The sequence below is a fragment of the Ammodytes marinus genome (genome assembly GCF_949987685.1).
Source record: "Ammodytes marinus genome assembly, chromosome: 12".
NCBI classification, from domain to species: domain Eukaryota; kingdom Metazoa; phylum Chordata; class Actinopteri; order Uranoscopiformes; family Ammodytidae; genus Ammodytes; species Ammodytes marinus.
Window position 1 is genome coordinate 22,954,084 of NC_137216.1, and position 17,246 is coordinate 22,971,329.

The window sequence follows — 17,246 nt, forward strand, 5'->3', positions numbered from 1 at the left end:
GCACACCTGTGCACTAATCATGATGTCAGATCAGCATCTTGATGTGGCACACCTGTGAGGTGGGATGGATTATCTCACCTAAGCAGAAGTGCTCACTATCACACATTTAGACAGATTTGTGAACAATGTTTGAGAGAAATGGTACAATTGTGTATCTGGAATGAATTTTAGATCTTTAAGTCCATCTCATGAAAAATGGGAGCAAAAACAAAAGTGTTGCGTTTATATTTTTGTTGAGTGTATGTTACGCTCTATAGCTTTAAATCCACTTTCACATTAAACCGTATCATTTCAAAGGTGCTCCAGCAATGATTTAGGTGGGAGTACTGTAAAGGAAATGATGATGCGGTATGATTCAGACTTGGTGCCACTGCCTCATGATTAGGCTACATGGGTTATACAACATAAGCTGTCTGAAGTGTTTTTTCCACCTAGTGAGAAACATCAATTAGAAGTCCATTATCTGAGAAATAAATGTTCACCTAAAACAATAAGGCTGAATCAGTTGTCAACCATCACAATACCCTTCGACAATACTTTTGCTAAAGGAGCCTTACAAGTCTGTTTATGTGTCAAAAACCATGAGTAACAAAGACAGGTGCGTGTTGCCCCCGCAGATGAAATGGTACGTGCAATACCTGTGTGATACACTGTAGCTTGAAAAAAATCCAAGCTGTTTATGGTGGTATATTTGTCCGTCCAGAAGAGCAATGCCGGGGAAAGCTGACTGTGTTTGTATGTTCTTTCAGAGAACAGGCCCCTTAGGCGATAATGTTCCCCCCTTCAGAGTGAGGAGGAGGTTTTACAGGTTGAAAGGCTCTGCCATCACTAACTGATGGAGATTTTTCTTGGCTGTCTTAAATAGCCTCTGGTGCAGGTAACCAAGGCCACACCAGTAGTTATACCTTTCATTCTGTATAGCAGCAGCAGCAGCAAACATCTGAGGCAGTGTGAGTATTAGACCTCGCTGGCCCGGCCTATACTGTGTTATTGGTTTTCTCTCTGGGTGTGGTTTTTACTGCCCAGCACAGGGAGTGGGCCCACAGTAGGTGTTTTTGTCCAAGTCTGAGCTGTATACTGGGCAACTGTTGGTTGTAAAAGAGGTTGCTTCTTGTCACTCCCTGCAGGCTGGATGGACAGACACACTTTAACTCCATGCACTGTGTACTTACAAGCAAACAAACGCTGATATGTGTAACTGGAGCAGAGATACACACACCGGCTGGGTGGGGTGGTCCCCTTAGAGATGGGCGTTTTAAATGCTGTATGTCTTCTCCCGGGGAGAGAAGAGGGGGAGAAAAAGAAGGACAGGAAAAACAAGACTTGCATAAGAGGGTGTGGATGGATATTGAAGATGGGTGGCACTTACACAAACACACGCACGCACCAAACATGCACACATGTACACAGTCCAACATCAGCTCTGCCCTGCTCTGAAGGAACCAAGCACAAAGGAAATGGGGTGAATGACTCCTGGACATTGGGTGTGGTGGATACAGTCACTTTTAATGAGATAGCAACCAGTAGACAAACAAACAAACACACAATTAGCTTTTCATTGCACCTCGTGTTATACAATCAGAACATTTATTTAAAAATTCCATTAAAATGAAAAAAATCATGTTGTGCTAAAATATATCATATTTTTTGGATATGAGTAGATTTTTTGGTCCCATTTTATCTGGACTTTCTCCCTTCAGGTGTCACTATCTGGCTGTGGCTGGAAAAATAAGTTGTTGCCATCAAAGGAGTCACAATCTTAAGCCCATTCATCCATCCATGTGAAGTTTACTGTTTGGGACGAAAGACCAGCTTTACCTTATTTGACTTGATTAAAAACCCAACAACCATGCACAGTGACGCAAGTCTCAGTCGTACTGAAGCTTTCAACATAGATACAAAAACACACTTGCAGGCACATACGTACAAACACAATTCTACTCACCCACATGCACACACACACGCACAGGTTGGCCATCCTCTTTAAGAGAGGGCGGGTACTCTTCCTTTCACTGCTGTCTCCCTGTCTCCGGCAGGAGGTTGCCATGGAAACAGGGCTTGACTGGAAACAACAGGAGAGAAAGAAAGAAATCCGGTACTCTGCCCACCTCTCCACCACTCCTCCTTTGTGTCCCTCGCTCAAAATACCCCTCAAAATACCCCTTTGCAACACACGATGCATTTCTCACTAATTACAGGTTTTCCATAGGGGAGGCGAGCTGGTGACCAATCTACAGGTCTTGGTCTACGACAACACAGTTAGAAACCTTTAAAAGCAAAAGCTCCAACAGAGTTCCATCATTTCTTTGCGCCCCCCCCCCACCCCCCTTCCAAGTAATAACACCATGTCTGCTACGAACTGCAGACCCTCATTATGGGCCATTATGTCCACAGGCTCGGCTGAGGGGGCAGAGAAGGTAAAGTCTTGATAGCTTTTAAAAGCACTGGCACTTATAATACCTGGGGATGTTGCAGAATTCAGTGAAATATCCATCACAATACAGTATATTGCGTTTGTGGTGGTTTCATCTTCAAGAACCAGAATTCCTGTTAGTGATTGAAATAGTTTAGCCATGCAGTTTCCCAGTTGTGTATTCTGGTGCATTTTATTGTATTTAACGTTTAACTTCATCAGTGTCTAATCCACTGGTTTCCCATCAACTCTTCTTTGACAAGTAGTGTCTGGAAGTTTTTTTCATTTTCTTTTCATCGTTATCCAGGATGTACGCAGCCTGTGTCCATGGAGACAGTGATGACAGAATGGCTGCAGGCTCTGGCAATATATCCGATGACTTGTCCAGGAGAGAAGTTGTCACAACTTTGGGGAAAATAGATGGAACTTTGTCGTGCATGTTGAAGAGAGGCAGAGAAGCCTGCATTCATTTGCTCAGAGGGTCAGGGTTAATAGCGCGCTGGGCCAGTCAAGTTTTCTTGGTTCTTGGTTACTGTGCAAAAAGAAAAATTTCAAAGAAGGGACACAGCTAGCTCGCTAATTATCCGGATGTTCTGTGAAAAGAAGACAGCGGCGAATGGATTAGTTCAGATTTTTTTGTGGTTTTGAGGTCTTTCATGTCAAACTTTATCATTATCATGAATCTCTGTTACTTGCACATGTGAGGGAACAGAGAACAGAGTGCTCACATTCATGCTGCATGCACACATACTTTTAACTTGGACATTTTGAGTATTCCCACACACACACACACACACACACACACACACACACACACACACACACACACACACACCATATTAACAATTGCACAAATGTTGATCTGACTGACTCCTGTGTATGTGTCCCATCCTCACAGCACACATAGACCACCACGGTCTGTCGCCAAGGCAGATCAAAAGTGACAGCGACGATGACGACCTGCCAAATGTGACTTTGGACAGTGTTAATGAGACCGGCTCCACTGCGCTGTCTATAGCCCGCGCCGTACAAGAGTGAGTATCATCAGCTCTGTCACAAGCTGTTAGTTATGTTCCGTTATGTCACAGGAAGATGTTTGTAAGGATTGTCTTGATCTGTACTGTTGGCATATGTATATATATGTATACAGTACATATATATACATATAGAGACTATATATGGAGTCTCAATGTATTCCACTGCTATAGTATTCTTAGTGTTGAAGATATTAAGGATTTTTTTTTCAAACTGTTTAATGTCACCGCTCATAGAAACGTTCAAATAAGTGTGGAAGATATATTTGTGAGAGAGCTTTTATTTTGAAGGCGGTGTCATATGCGCCATATCTAGCTCCTTTCTGCACCGCCAATAGTCACTTTTTCAACATTTTGGGAAAATGAGCCATTGTTCTTTAATCTGGTGAGGTATTGGGTTTTAAAACATGAGGACAATTTCAAATGTTAGGAAGAGATGACTGTTTGAGGAGGGATACTAAACATTAAAAAGTTGCAAGTTTTAGAAAGTTTGTATGAAATGTACAGATTGGAAAATTACAATGCATGTTAAGTTGAAAAATCAGAGCTCTTCCAATGCATTACAGTGTACTGAGCGAAAAAAAAGCATTGTGCATCATTGTGTGCTTGTGAAACTGCTATTCCACATTTGGACCTATCTGCGTGGGTGTGTGCATCTACATGCCTGCCTGACTCTATAGGGCTCAGACATACTTGAGGCAGCGTTTTGGGCCTGCAGACAGAACAACTCCTGCGGTGCCAGTCCATCTGTGTCCAATGAAAAATACTCCCCTCTCCAGCGGACGACAGCTTACAGTATCTTGATCAGAAACAGGAAATCAGACGCAGGGAAACATTTGGCTCGGCCCTGCCCTTCTCCCCCTTGCCGCCCATAAAGCTAGAACCGTCATAGCTATAGCAGCCTGGCCAGACTCAAGTTAATACCCATGGGACTTCTATTTAGACTAACTGTAAGGAAAGTATTCCAGGACTTTCTGAGAATCCTGCTAATGATGAAGCAACGCTAACAAGGCAGAGGCTGACGGTAGCTCCAGCCCAACTGGCCTGTGTGTGTGTGTTACTGCTGGTAACAGTTCAGCTTATGTGCTTGACACTACGTACGCACGTCATTTGTATTGTGCTCTGTTTGTGCACCGCTGGCTGTGTGAACACCTACAGTAATGAAACTCAGTTAGTTATTGTACTTTGAAACACATTGTGGTTAAAAACTAGCTCTCTGGCTGTGCTTGTTCATTGGTACAACTTACAAGTAGAGGTTGCCTTGTTTCAGGGAAGACACACACACACACACACACATAGGCACGGACTGCAGGACTCGATGCAGGTTATTGAAAGGGACAGGCGTGCCCCTGAGTGCCACACGTGGGCACTGGGTGGTCAGAGGAGAACAGAGGTTGGCAGGGCCCCACCTTTCACTGCCCAAGCTTTCACTATGGAGAGAAAGCCAGGCTCAGCTCAGCAATGCCTGCCCACACACTCACTTCTCTGTTTGCAAAGTGCAGACTGTGCTGTGAGGAAACTGTGCTCCTGTGTGTGTGTGTGTGTGTGTGTGTGTGTGTGTGTGTGTGTGTGTGTGTGTGTGTGTGTGCCTGTGCCTGTGCGTGTGCCTGTGCGTGTGCATGTGCATGTGACAAAAATATGTGTTCACGCCTGTAAGTATTAATCCTGTGTGTGTGTGTGTGTGTGTGTGTGTGTTGTGTGTGTGTGTGTGTGTGTGTGTGTGTGTGTGTGTGTGTGTGTGTGTGTGTGTGTGTGTGTGTGTGTGTGTGTGTGTGAATGTTTGTACTGTATGCACGCACGTGTTTCTGCACAGTGGACAGAACAGCTGGTTCCAGAAGGAGGTCAGCCATTGTCAACAGGAACACAGACATGCATGTTTGTCTGTGAAAAACAAAGCAGTCTGTAGTCCTCTTGAGTTACACGGAGGTTTGGCCACGTAGAGGAAGAACGAACGTGCATTCTGTATTGACAAAGCACATACACTTTATGGACCTCTGCGATGTACAATAACTGCTGCAGCCGGCAACACTTCTTTGAAACATACACATCGGTCCATTGTGTCGCTGTATTTTGTACCTTTTTGTTGTGCACTGTGAGCGTAGGGAAAAGCTGCTTGATGTAATTATGTGTCCGCATTTGCACAAAACTAAGCAGTCATCCAGAGAGCATCAGAGAAGAGGAGTGTTAGGGCGGAGGATGGGAGTGCCTGCAGCTTCCAATCCAGGTATCCATATATAAATAAATGAGAGAGAGAGAGAGAGAGAGAGAGAGAGAGAGAGAGAGTGTGTGTCATGTGCTTCTTGGGCAGCCTCCTCCATATTCATGCGTTTCCCTGGGGATGGGTGGATAGGCTATTGTGGGAGAGCAGGAGTGGAAGAGAGGAAGGCAGTTAGAGAGACAGGAGTGTGTGTGTGTGTGTGTGTGTTGTGGGGCCTTTGTTGGAAGGGTTGTCTCAGCTCAAGTCTGGCTCGTACCCAAAGACCTGAGGGTGGGCGTGGTGTGAGGGGGTTGAGGCAGGGGGTAGTATCATTGGACAGGTACAGGAATCCCCAGTGTACAGTCTTCCAGTGCGTGCGTGCCTGCGTGCACACACACACAACACACACACACACACACACACACACACACACACACACACACACACACACACACACACACACACACACACACACACACACACACACACACACACACACAGTCCTTTTCCTGTTTTCCAGATAAATCCACTATTACTGAAGGTTGTTTGTGTTGCTCTGTTGCTGTAATGAAACGACCTGTTGTTTTGACCTTGTTTCCTATGAGAACTTAGAAAAATATGTATTGTGTTTGCAATGTGGGAAATCCCTGTTACAGGTGACACACACACACACACACACACACACACACACACACTCCCTCACTATTTGTCCCAGTCTCTGTCTCGTGGATGTAAGCGTGGAGCGCAGCGTATAAAGAAAGGAAGAAAAAGAGGAAACAAAGCGACTTAAACAGAGGTCAGCACTGTTTGAAATGATTCTCATCTGTACTTCCTATTTCTCACTGCTGCTTTTGGGAGACACAAACAGACACATTCACACAGCCATGATGCCGCAGTGACACAGGGTTCACGGCAGTGTGAGTGTGCCCGCGGTCTCACATGAGCAAGTACAATGACTTGATTCTCACTAAACTGCTGCCATACGTACAGCCAGACAGTCAGAAAGAAATACTGTAAATGCTCATAAATACACCCTTTATCACAACTTTGAGTGTTGTTCACGACTGACTGATCTCCAAATTTTCTTTGTCTCCTTAAAGGTTCAGTAAGCGGACTAGTCAGTTTAGCTAACTTTCTGTCGTGACTGCAGTTAGCAGTCCCCTCCCTCGTCCCCACGTCACCACATTAATGCACTGTGGTCTTCAAGCAGCGAGTTATCTAGCATAATCTCAGATCCATAAGTGGGATAAAACATGATAAAACCATCAAAATAGACATTGAGAAGGATTTTTACCTGCTCCGCCATTGTAGGCGCATAATCATTCATCTGTAGCTCTGCAAGAGCACCGGCAGTGAGACGGGTGCCGGTTTGGTTCTCTCTTCTGATTGGTTATTAGTAGTGGGATCCCCGAAAAGTTTATTTGCCGATTACATGCAGAGCGAGTGACTGAGAGATCGGCTTTATAAAACGTGCACACTATATACAGTAAGTGATCACTGTACGAATAAAGAGCGATTTAACACTTATATTAACATAAATAAATTGCTTACTTCACCTTTAACTGAAGAAGTTATGTAGCTGAGTCCAGAATAAAAAAAGAAGACAACCCCTAAAAAGAACTTCTCCAGATTAGAATCACGCAAAATAAGTAAAATTTTTAACTTTTAACCAGTGCATCTCTAGCTGGAGATTGCTGACATCGCTGGTTTGAATGGAGCAGTTCCACATGTGATCTTCTTACAATGCATTTACTGTAAGCCTGCTGATATAAATAGCAACTCAACACTGCTAGTAGCATCAAGTAAAGCAGAACAGAGCAGTAGTGGTTGAGATTCAGCCCACAGAGAAGAACAAAAATATGTCAGATGTAACTAAAGCATGATATTATATACTGTGTATATATATATTTTTTTTTTAGATAAAATTAGAAACAAGAAAAACGGATTCTTGCATTTTGGGCATAACCATTATTTTCATTGTCAAATGTACCTTGTTATGTTTGGATGAATAGTTTAGCCTTAATATATATATATATATATATATATATATATATATATATATATATAGGCTATAATATAATAGTGAAACGTGTACATCGCAGAATCCTGAAGATATGTCTAAATATGTCAGACTTTGTCTCATCAACAATGAAATGAAAACTCCAATTTTGAGTTTACAGTGATTAAAAACAGAGAAAAGCTGAAACAATTCTCACGCTGATGAAGCTGTCAATGAAATGTTGAGTGTTTTGTTCTTGACAAATGACTTAAATGATAATTACACATTTGGCAAGTATTTCTCTGTTGATTGACTGGCTACATAATCCGCAGTTGTTCAGAATAAGAATACAAGTTTCTGTAAGGACTTAAGATCACTAAAAGTTCTGAGCTTTTGAGTAGGCTACCAGAAATCTCTCACTGAGCTCTTGAAGTGGAGCAGTAATGGCGACAGAATTATTCGCAGCGGTCGAGGAACTAGTTGCTGCACTTTCAATTTATAAATTTATGAGGAGCAACGAGTAGCTGTTCCTCCTTTGTTTTTAGGGAGCCGTTGTACTCAGACCTTCCAAAAAAATTATATCATAATGGTGGAGTCACTTCACGGGTGAAGTCAGAATGTAAACATCCGCTAGATGTCTGAGCTCAGAGTGTTTCCACTGTTAATCCTGCCTCTCCTCTTCACTGCCCTGGACACACACTCTCTCTCACACACGCACACACACACACACACACACACACACACACACACACACACACACACACACACACACACACACACACACACACACACACACACACACACACACACACACACACACACACACACAGGCCTACAGCACCTCCGATTCTAGATGCTTCTGTAGATGTTTCTTCAGTTTCATGAAAACACTTGGTTTTGACATCACGTTGTGGTGCTATATTCTCTGAACTTTGACACACTTTGTGGGGAGAGTGAGCAACGGGAGAGACAGAGAGAGAGAGAGATGAGAGGGCAATTGGAGTCCACTTCATATCTGACCCGTGTGCTCATTTCCTGTACGGCTTCAGATTGGCAGTAAGCCAAGAGAAACAGGTGATCTGTATGTTTGTGTTTTTTTTTCGGCATTTCTGCATATCTGTGTGTATGTGTGTGTGTGTGTGTGATTGCACGCGTGCTTCTAAATCTACATTTGACAAATCGTTCTTCGTTGAAACGCAGAGAGACAGAGAGACAGAGAGACAGAGAGACAGAGAGACAGAGAGAGAGAGAGAGAGAGAGAGAGAGAGAGAGACAGGAAGTGGGTTGTGTGGAGGAGACAGTTCACTGAAGGGCATGTCTGGCAGCCCCTGCGCGTGTTCCCTTTAGTTCTCTCTCTCCTTCCCCTTTCCCTCCCTCCTTCCCCCCTTTAAACCACTGTTACCTGTCTCTCAATATCCAAAGCAGAGTCTGAGACCCGAGAGAAAAGCAACTGCACTCCACCCCTGCTGACAGCTAAATATATCCCTCAGATATTACTCCACCCCTCTAGTAAACAGAGATGTTCTTGTCTTCTCTCTCTACTGTATCTTCCTCTTTCTTCCCCACAGTGTGTGTGTGTGTGTGTGTGTGTGTGCGCGCGCAGCAGTGTCATGTGTTCATCGGCGTGTGAAAGTTGCTCACTGTTCACAGCAGACAATCACTTGCGAGACATGAACTAGTGACCATTTACACAACCCTACCCTCTTTTTGTGCCTTCCTGGATTTCTTACTGTGTGTGTGTGTGTGTGTGTGTGTGTGTGTGTGTGTGTAGAACTATATTCAGAGAAGTGATGCATGTGCGCACATAGGTTTACCACGGATGTGATACTACACTGCACTGCAAATACTCACACAAACACCTACAAGTCTTGCATACAGCAGCATACACTGTAAGAAGTGACAAATGAGATAATCAACAGTGGTATTGACTAGTTATTGTAAAGGAACTGTCATGCCAAAATGTATTGGAAACAGAAATTGTTCAGCTGTCATTAACCTCACTGAACAACACTGAGTAATAAAACTCCTTCGTCCCTCTGCCTCTGATTGATGAGAGTATATAGCAGCAATAAGAATACCTTCCTTCTTACCTCATCTATTTCCTCTGCGTTACTGTGTGCTGTGCGGTGCTGCACTGCCACCTGCTGGCAAAGCTACTGTTCCACCACTTTAAATGGTCATTGCAGTTAGCACCTACTGTATTCAGGTAATTAGCATACTTAACAGTTCTAAACCAACAACAAATTACACAATACAGTTTTGTTTACATGCACTTATAAAACAAAAAGATAAACAAACACCTCATACACATCTCAGGGTGACTCAAAACACAACTAGCGTAAAAAGAATAACTGGTTTCAATACAACATCACTGTTGTCTTCAACCTATAGTTATGCATTGCAATGAAAATATTGAAGCCGACATTTTAAATATGTAACCTTTATTTCTGTTTTGGTGGGCTGTTTCATCACATCCACAATATTCTTTTGCAGCTGTGTCACTCATTTTCCTGTGTGCATCACGTTTAAAAATCAGCATTTTTTAATATATCCATGTTAGAATATGCTTTATTTTCTCCCTTTTTCACTATACATATGCTACAGCACATGTACAGCATGTTTAGAATTAGCACGCCTGTCACTGATGTTGGTAAAAAGTCTAATACTTGTCTCTCATTCTCCTGTTGCAGTTCCATGTCTCCGTTCAGTATTGACAGCATACGGAGACCCCGGAGGTCAGAGTCACCAGATTCCAAAAAGAGAAGAATCCACAGATGTGACTTTGAGGGCTGCAATAAGGTGTACACCAAAAGCTCCCATTTAAAAGCACACCGGAGGACGCATACAGGTCAGTAGGTCTGAGTGTGTGTGTGTGTTTAAATGTCTTTTCAGCAGTCCCCTAATCAATACCAGTGAATTGACTTAACTGCCCGTAGATTGATGCGGACACTTCTCAAACACCGGTTTCAACAGGACCAAACGTCAATATATTGATATACTTTTCACGTAGCTTGAGTGGAACAAGCCCATGATATCCATGAAGCCGGGTCCTTAAGGCACTCAAAATGGATGATTATGAGCGTTAGAAACCCATTAAAGTTACCTGACTCATTCTATTACTAGGCTATCGATTGTGTGATGAAAGCACAAAACAGAATTGTCTTAAACATGAGGTTCATTTATGAGGAGAGCTAATAAAATTACACCAATCACTCAACATCATCACCATCAATATTACTATTATAATTTTCCCTTAAGCGTATGTCTGAAACGCATTATACAGAATATAACTACTACTAAAACACTTGTATAATGCTTTATTAGAGGGCAGAAATCTTAGCTTCTCATCATAACCTCTTACTCACTAGGTGGTTATGGCTACCTTGAGGCCTTCCCGATGGTGGACTGTTTGCTTGAAGTAAAGGGTGTATGTACTATTATTGTTGATGTGTCACAACTTAATGACCTTTGTTACCGTGCAACTCTAAGCGCAAGCAGCACTGTATGGAGAACTAAGCTATTACTTAACTCCAAAACTATGTGAAAAAGTTTAAAGTAAAACATTAAAATCATACAGTATAGCATTTGGCTCAACCAAAGACCCTTCAGGATTGCCTAATGTGTTCGACCGGGAACTGGGTAGTAGCCTACATTGTCACAAAGTGTATTAGTATATGTTTCATCCATTGATTTATGAACGATATGAAAATCCATTAGTGGGCTCTTAAAATTAGCTCGAGTTGAGTTGTCTGTTCCATCGGAGAGAACGTCAAGTCAGCGTTCATTTTTGTCAAAGCCCTATTATTTTTATGAGGTGACAAGTGCTTTTCAATTCGACCGCACCTTATGATTATGCAATGTGAATGTTCCATTTAATGTTCACTGTGATGGATTACAGATTAACCCCAAGCAAGTTCAAGAGTCCGCTAATTGATTTTTAACACCGTAAGAAAATGAATGGAACCCGCTGGACGCCTGATAACATACAAATATGTGACCTAAAATAAACGGCTAGCAAATACATCAGGTTTATACATTACACATGTGGTTATTCTATACTTTACAATGACTTCTGAGGAGTTTTGGCTCCTAAACTGGCATGGCATGTGTGCAAGTCATTAAAAAAACATGTACACGCCCTGGTGTTGTCCCTAACTAAACAATAAACTGTCATACAGGTGCATTGGAATGCCATCACCACACCCTCTGTCTATAGCGATGCCAGAAACATTCATGAACTTTCATAATAATAATAAATCATCATAATTAAATTATTAATTATTATAATGCATCTTATTTTTGAGCACCTTTCAAGTCACCCAAGGACACTTTAGAAGTGCCGACAAGAGTATCAATACTTGATAACAGATAGGATATAAAAAGATACATCAATGATAATAGCAACACTTATCAACAGTAGCAATTGGATATGTACGAAAAGAACACAATCATATACACATTATGTGAAGCCAGGAAAGGTTCATCAAATGAACTATAGAGAGCGATTTCTATATCCTTATTTCAATTGTGCTGTTTGACCTTTTAACATAATAAGAATCATGCAATACCTTATGATCGTTTGAATACGATATTATACTGCGCTATAAAGACTATCCTCATAATCAGTTATACAGTCTCAAGGCCAAAGTAGTATATGGCCACTGGCTGAGTCACACTGAATATGTATTGGATCTAGAGACAGTGCCTTAACATGTGCTTTGTCCTCCTCTGCAGGGGAAAAGCCATACAAATGCACCTGGGACGGCTGCACGTGGAAGTTCGCCCGCTCCGACGAGCTGACGAGGCATTACAGAAAACACACGGGGGTGAAGCCCTTCAAGTGTGCAGACTGTGACCGCAGTTTCTCCAGATCTGACCACTTGGCCCTGCACCGGCGGAGACACATGCTGGTGTGAATCATACAGGGAGCAATGAAGAGAGAGGGAGAGAGATCCATCATGGAACATACACTCACATGCACACATACACACACACACACATACTATAGTGTACACACACACACACACACACACAGGCAGCCGGGTGAGCGGGATCTCCCTATGAATGTTTTTCAGCTGGCCTGGATGCACAGACACACACACACACACACACACACACACACACACGTTCACACTCATTGACGCATACACACATATACACACACACACACATACATTGACGCATACACAAACACAAACACACTTACATACATACTCATCTGTAAGGAGAAGAGAAGGAGAGGCGCACAGAGCTTGTGGAGCACAAAACAGGGTCACTTCTGGATCCCCCTTTGGGCTGGAAGGAATGGACGGCAGGATCTGTTATTGTCTTTGTTTGGAGTATAATAGGGAACTGTCTTTTACAGCACTGTTTGTAAATGTTTCACTTAACATTTTCAAGATGAACTCGCACTCTTTATTTGGACAAAAAAAAATTATATATATAATGCAATCGCAGCTCTCTTTTTTTGGTAATTTTTCTTTTCATTACCGTTTCGTAAAAAGCTGCTTTTCCAGCATTCATAATGTGAAAGACCTCCATTGTGCGGAATGGATTTTCCCCTGTGAGGCCCGGACTGGATCACAGGAGGAAAAAGGACTTGGGGCCTAATAAGTTGGAGTTACAGGCAGTATTGTTGCACCGTGCCTCCTTGTGAGTGTGATTTATGAGCAGCAGAGGGCGCCATTTCACCACGGATGTTTTCCTTTGCGTGCTGGAGTCTGCTGTTCTAGCTGAGGCATGCCATATAAAAGTTAAAAAGAAAGAGGGCTGGACTTTCACCTTTTCTCATAGCCAGCTAACAGTTACTGTCATTATACCTGAATGGATCAACCTCATCAACACATCCAATGTTTCAGATGTTTTAATTGCTTCGGGTTCAAACGATGAAAAGCGGACATGCATATCATCACACCAGCGTTTAAGACCCACTCACCAGGCCAGACTGCCCCAATTCTCTTCAGTGCTATTCTTTATGTTGAGCCTCATGAAAGCATTTTCTTAAAAAAAACACAACAAAAAAATCTTTGGTGGATTTTGTGCTGTGATTAGCAATCAGTAAAGTGCAATCTTAAAGGATAGATATACTTTCAGTATGAAGTTTTGTTTATTGAATCTCGCCTCTTTTTTTTTAATGCCTGCTTATTGCTTATGTTTGACTCAGAATAATACAACCCCCTCCTGTACAGTGAACTTTGAAATAATCAGAGGAGATCTCCGGTATGAGAAAAAAAAACTAAACTATAACAAAAATTAAGAGGCACCTTAATGACTCATGCTTTCATTCTGTCCCGATCTTTCTATCTTTTTTTATTTTTTATTCAGCTCTGTTTTTCTAAGCTGGGGTTTTTTGACAGTGAAAGGAGCTTGCGTTGTGGTTTTTTGCACAGACCATAAGCTGAAACTGACATGGGCTACAGTGTTACAGGGATAGTGTGTGGTAGCTACCTGATGTTGAATACAGAAGAGCAATACATTCTGAACAAAGTCACGAGAAGGAATGTCAACCTCCTCAGTGTTCTGTTTGCTGATGTCAATACTGAAGGAGAATTTTCTATCCGGGCCAACTCATCAATGTGTACACCAACTCCGTCTGTTGATTGTATTTTTATTTTTTCAATTCAAGGCTATAATCTGATGTTCCTTGGTTAGTGAGCCACTCCGAAAACCTTTCAATTTAGTTTTTATTTCATTACTTGAAATGTTCTCACCTCATACTAAAAGAAATCATACCTGTGGACATGCAGGAACAATTTATGTATGTAGAGTAGGACTTCATTTTACACATCCTTGCAGACCATCTTATCATTTAGAGAGCATCACCTCATCTTTATCTGGAAATGTAATTCATTTAAACATATTTCCCATATTCTTACACACATAAGAACAGACATCTTTGCAAGTTGTGAGACCCTGCAGACATAAACTCAAGAGTATCAGGCCAACCCATGTTATTTGAAAGTGCTGCTAAATGCATTTATTGGACCCAAGCCAGTAAAGAGAAACGGTAACCTTTGTGATAATAGCACCTTGAAAAGCGTTCACTCGCTCGCACGCACAGCGCATGCGCACACACACACACACACACACACACTTGCACACTCACACACATCGGACCTCCTCACTTTCAGTAAAGCAGCCCGAAACCCAGGAAGTCATTTCAGCACATGCGCCCAATGTATGTGACACCCCTTTGATGTAATGGAGAAATGGTTAAAAGTGTGTTATCATTATTTATGTTTTTTTTTCTTTCTTCGCACATGTCATTATGCCCAGTTGTATTATCTTTTTGGCAAAAGCATATCAGCACCTTGTTTGTTTATTAGTATGATTTTCAAATGATTTTATTTCAGATGTCAATTTATAAACAAATAATCAACATATTTTATCATCCATATAATGTATGATAACTTTTTATTATTGAGGGGGGGGGGCACTTTACCATTGCATACAAGTCTTTTTTCCTTCTTCTTCTGTAAAAAGGCTCTTTTGAAAATGTTGTAATATATGTGATAGTGAAGATAAAAAAAACGTATTACAAAGTTCTACAGCCTGTATATACATTGGACAAAAATATGGCTTTTGATTAGTAGATGCAGGAAATACATTTATACATGTAAAGTCTTTTTTCAGAGACTGTAATTTATCTAATTTGATATAAAGTGAAATGGGGCTAATGGTTTTCATCATGTAAATGATCATATGTGATGTTATCTAAAAGTTAGCTTTTTCTTTTGGTTTGTGCTTGACAAAGTTCATGATCAAATCATTTTTTATTCCCGAGGCTGAACCAGTGTTTGCTATTATCAACAAATGATTTATATACATTGACCGTATCAAGGTACTCTATTCCCTGTGTTGCTATTTTGCTATACCCAGACAAGAAATTCTATTGATCAAGCACATATCAACAACACTCGTATTCAGCATATGATGTTGCATGCCTTAATACACCAGTTGTTTTTTTCCAATTCAATTCAATAAGACTTGAATATGGTGTCTCCACAGGACAGGGTGTATTACATTTCCCTCCAGCATTCTCTTTCCTCATTTTAAAGCATAATTTTGTAACGGTAACCAGGGTCAAAGTTATGCAATAATAATGAATAGTGCCTCATATTGCAAACTTTTAATATCAGCTGCTCTGTGCAGAGTTTAGATTTCAACATGTGTGCTCAAATTAATACATTTCAAATGGGAAACCATGGATAAAAAACAAAAGCACAGACACCATTATGCAAGTCGGACCTCTTACGTTTAACTTTCCTTTTCGCACTGAGCCTTATGCCGTTGTGTCAAATGCAGCATCCTCCCATAACACTTTCACAGGCTGTTTATAGCTCGCATTATTACTTTGCTTGCAATAAGTCACTTCCTCTAAGGGGAACAAAATTCAGTTACAAATGCCTCTTGATGTTACACATCACTTGAATTCAACATAGTGATTCCATAGAACAAAACGAGGAATCCTACTGACAGGAAGAAAAAAATGAAATAATCCTGGCGCTAGGATTTCAGCTGTAGAGTGACGCCTTTTGTTAATGAGTTCAATATCTATTTTACTTTCTGTGTAACATCTGCTTTTGATTTCCTGGTTTTGAAGATTTTAAGTAGTGGAGCCAATGCTTATGTTTCCAGTTTGCTGATATTACGTACAGTAATTGTCGTTCCTGTATTTATGTAAAGTGAGTGTAGTGTAAATATATTCAGATCTTTTCATTCTTACTGTTCAAAAAGAAAAAAAAAAGAAAAGGAAAAAAAAAAGTTGTGATATTTTCTCAGCATCGCTTCAAAAGGGAGATTCTGCTCATGGAAATTCCACATCTGTAAAACAAATTTCTAATCCTGATATTTTTCAAAACATCAAGAACAGGTGTCCTTATTTTTTTCTCTCTCTCTTTCTGTTAGCTTTTTCTTTTCTCCGAGAGTTGTTTAAGTATCGAGTCCGTGTTTTGCCTTTTTCTCTGTATTTTTCATATGGATGGAGCTGTGAAATTTAAATAAGTTCAAACATATACATGTATATCAATATGAATGGAGGCATGAAGGTTAATAAAGTTGCATTTTGTATGTAACACACTGGTATGGAAGTAGTTGCTATCTATGACTGAGACGACTGGCATGCGGGTTCGATGTCACTGAGACATCTGAGTACTGTACTCACATTCTCTGGCATTCAGAAACCTAATCTTGGTATTAGTGAAGCCATTTTGAATTATAGGTGATAAACGCTACAGTGGCTTGTGCGCAGGCGATCACTACGAGAAAAGGGGATCTTTGACAGCCATTGATCCACCTGCTTATTTCAATATACAGTACAGTATCCAGTGTAAAACATTGTGTGTCTCTCTACAGTTTATCCCACGGCTTTGTTATTATAGTACCAACAGAGATTAGTATTTTAAGACATGCCTTGTTTTAACACAGCATGTAGAGAACAGGTCATGCTTAAAAGGAAAACGCCCAGTGCATCCTGTATGGCACTATAATAACTGCATCTGGAGTAATGTTTCTGTCAGCCGGCAAAGGATTCGGATGATTACAATAACAAGGTTTCAATTCCCACTCCACAAAGCATTTCGGTGTGTGCAGTACATCACGTGT

The 17,246-nt window shown here is 41.2% G+C and overlaps 1 protein-coding gene across 2 annotated transcripts in view; it reads left to right on the plus strand.

Moving 5' to 3' along the window:
* Positions 1-17,016, plus strand: part of klf12b (Kruppel like factor 12b) — a 35,405-nt gene extending 18,389 nt beyond the window's left edge. For both annotated transcript variants that reach the window (XM_080037756.1, XM_080037757.1), the window contains exons 4-6: positions 3,312-3,447; positions 10,334-10,491; positions 12,378-17,016. In XM_080037756.1, coding sequence (XP_079893882.1) covers positions 3,312-3,447; positions 10,334-10,491; positions 12,378-12,559 — 476 coding nt within the window. In that variant the 3' untranslated portion in view covers positions 12,560-17,016. The remainder of the gene's footprint in view (positions 1-3,311; positions 3,448-10,333; positions 10,492-12,377) is intronic.
* The last annotated feature ends 230 nt before the right edge of the window (positions 17,017-17,246 follow it).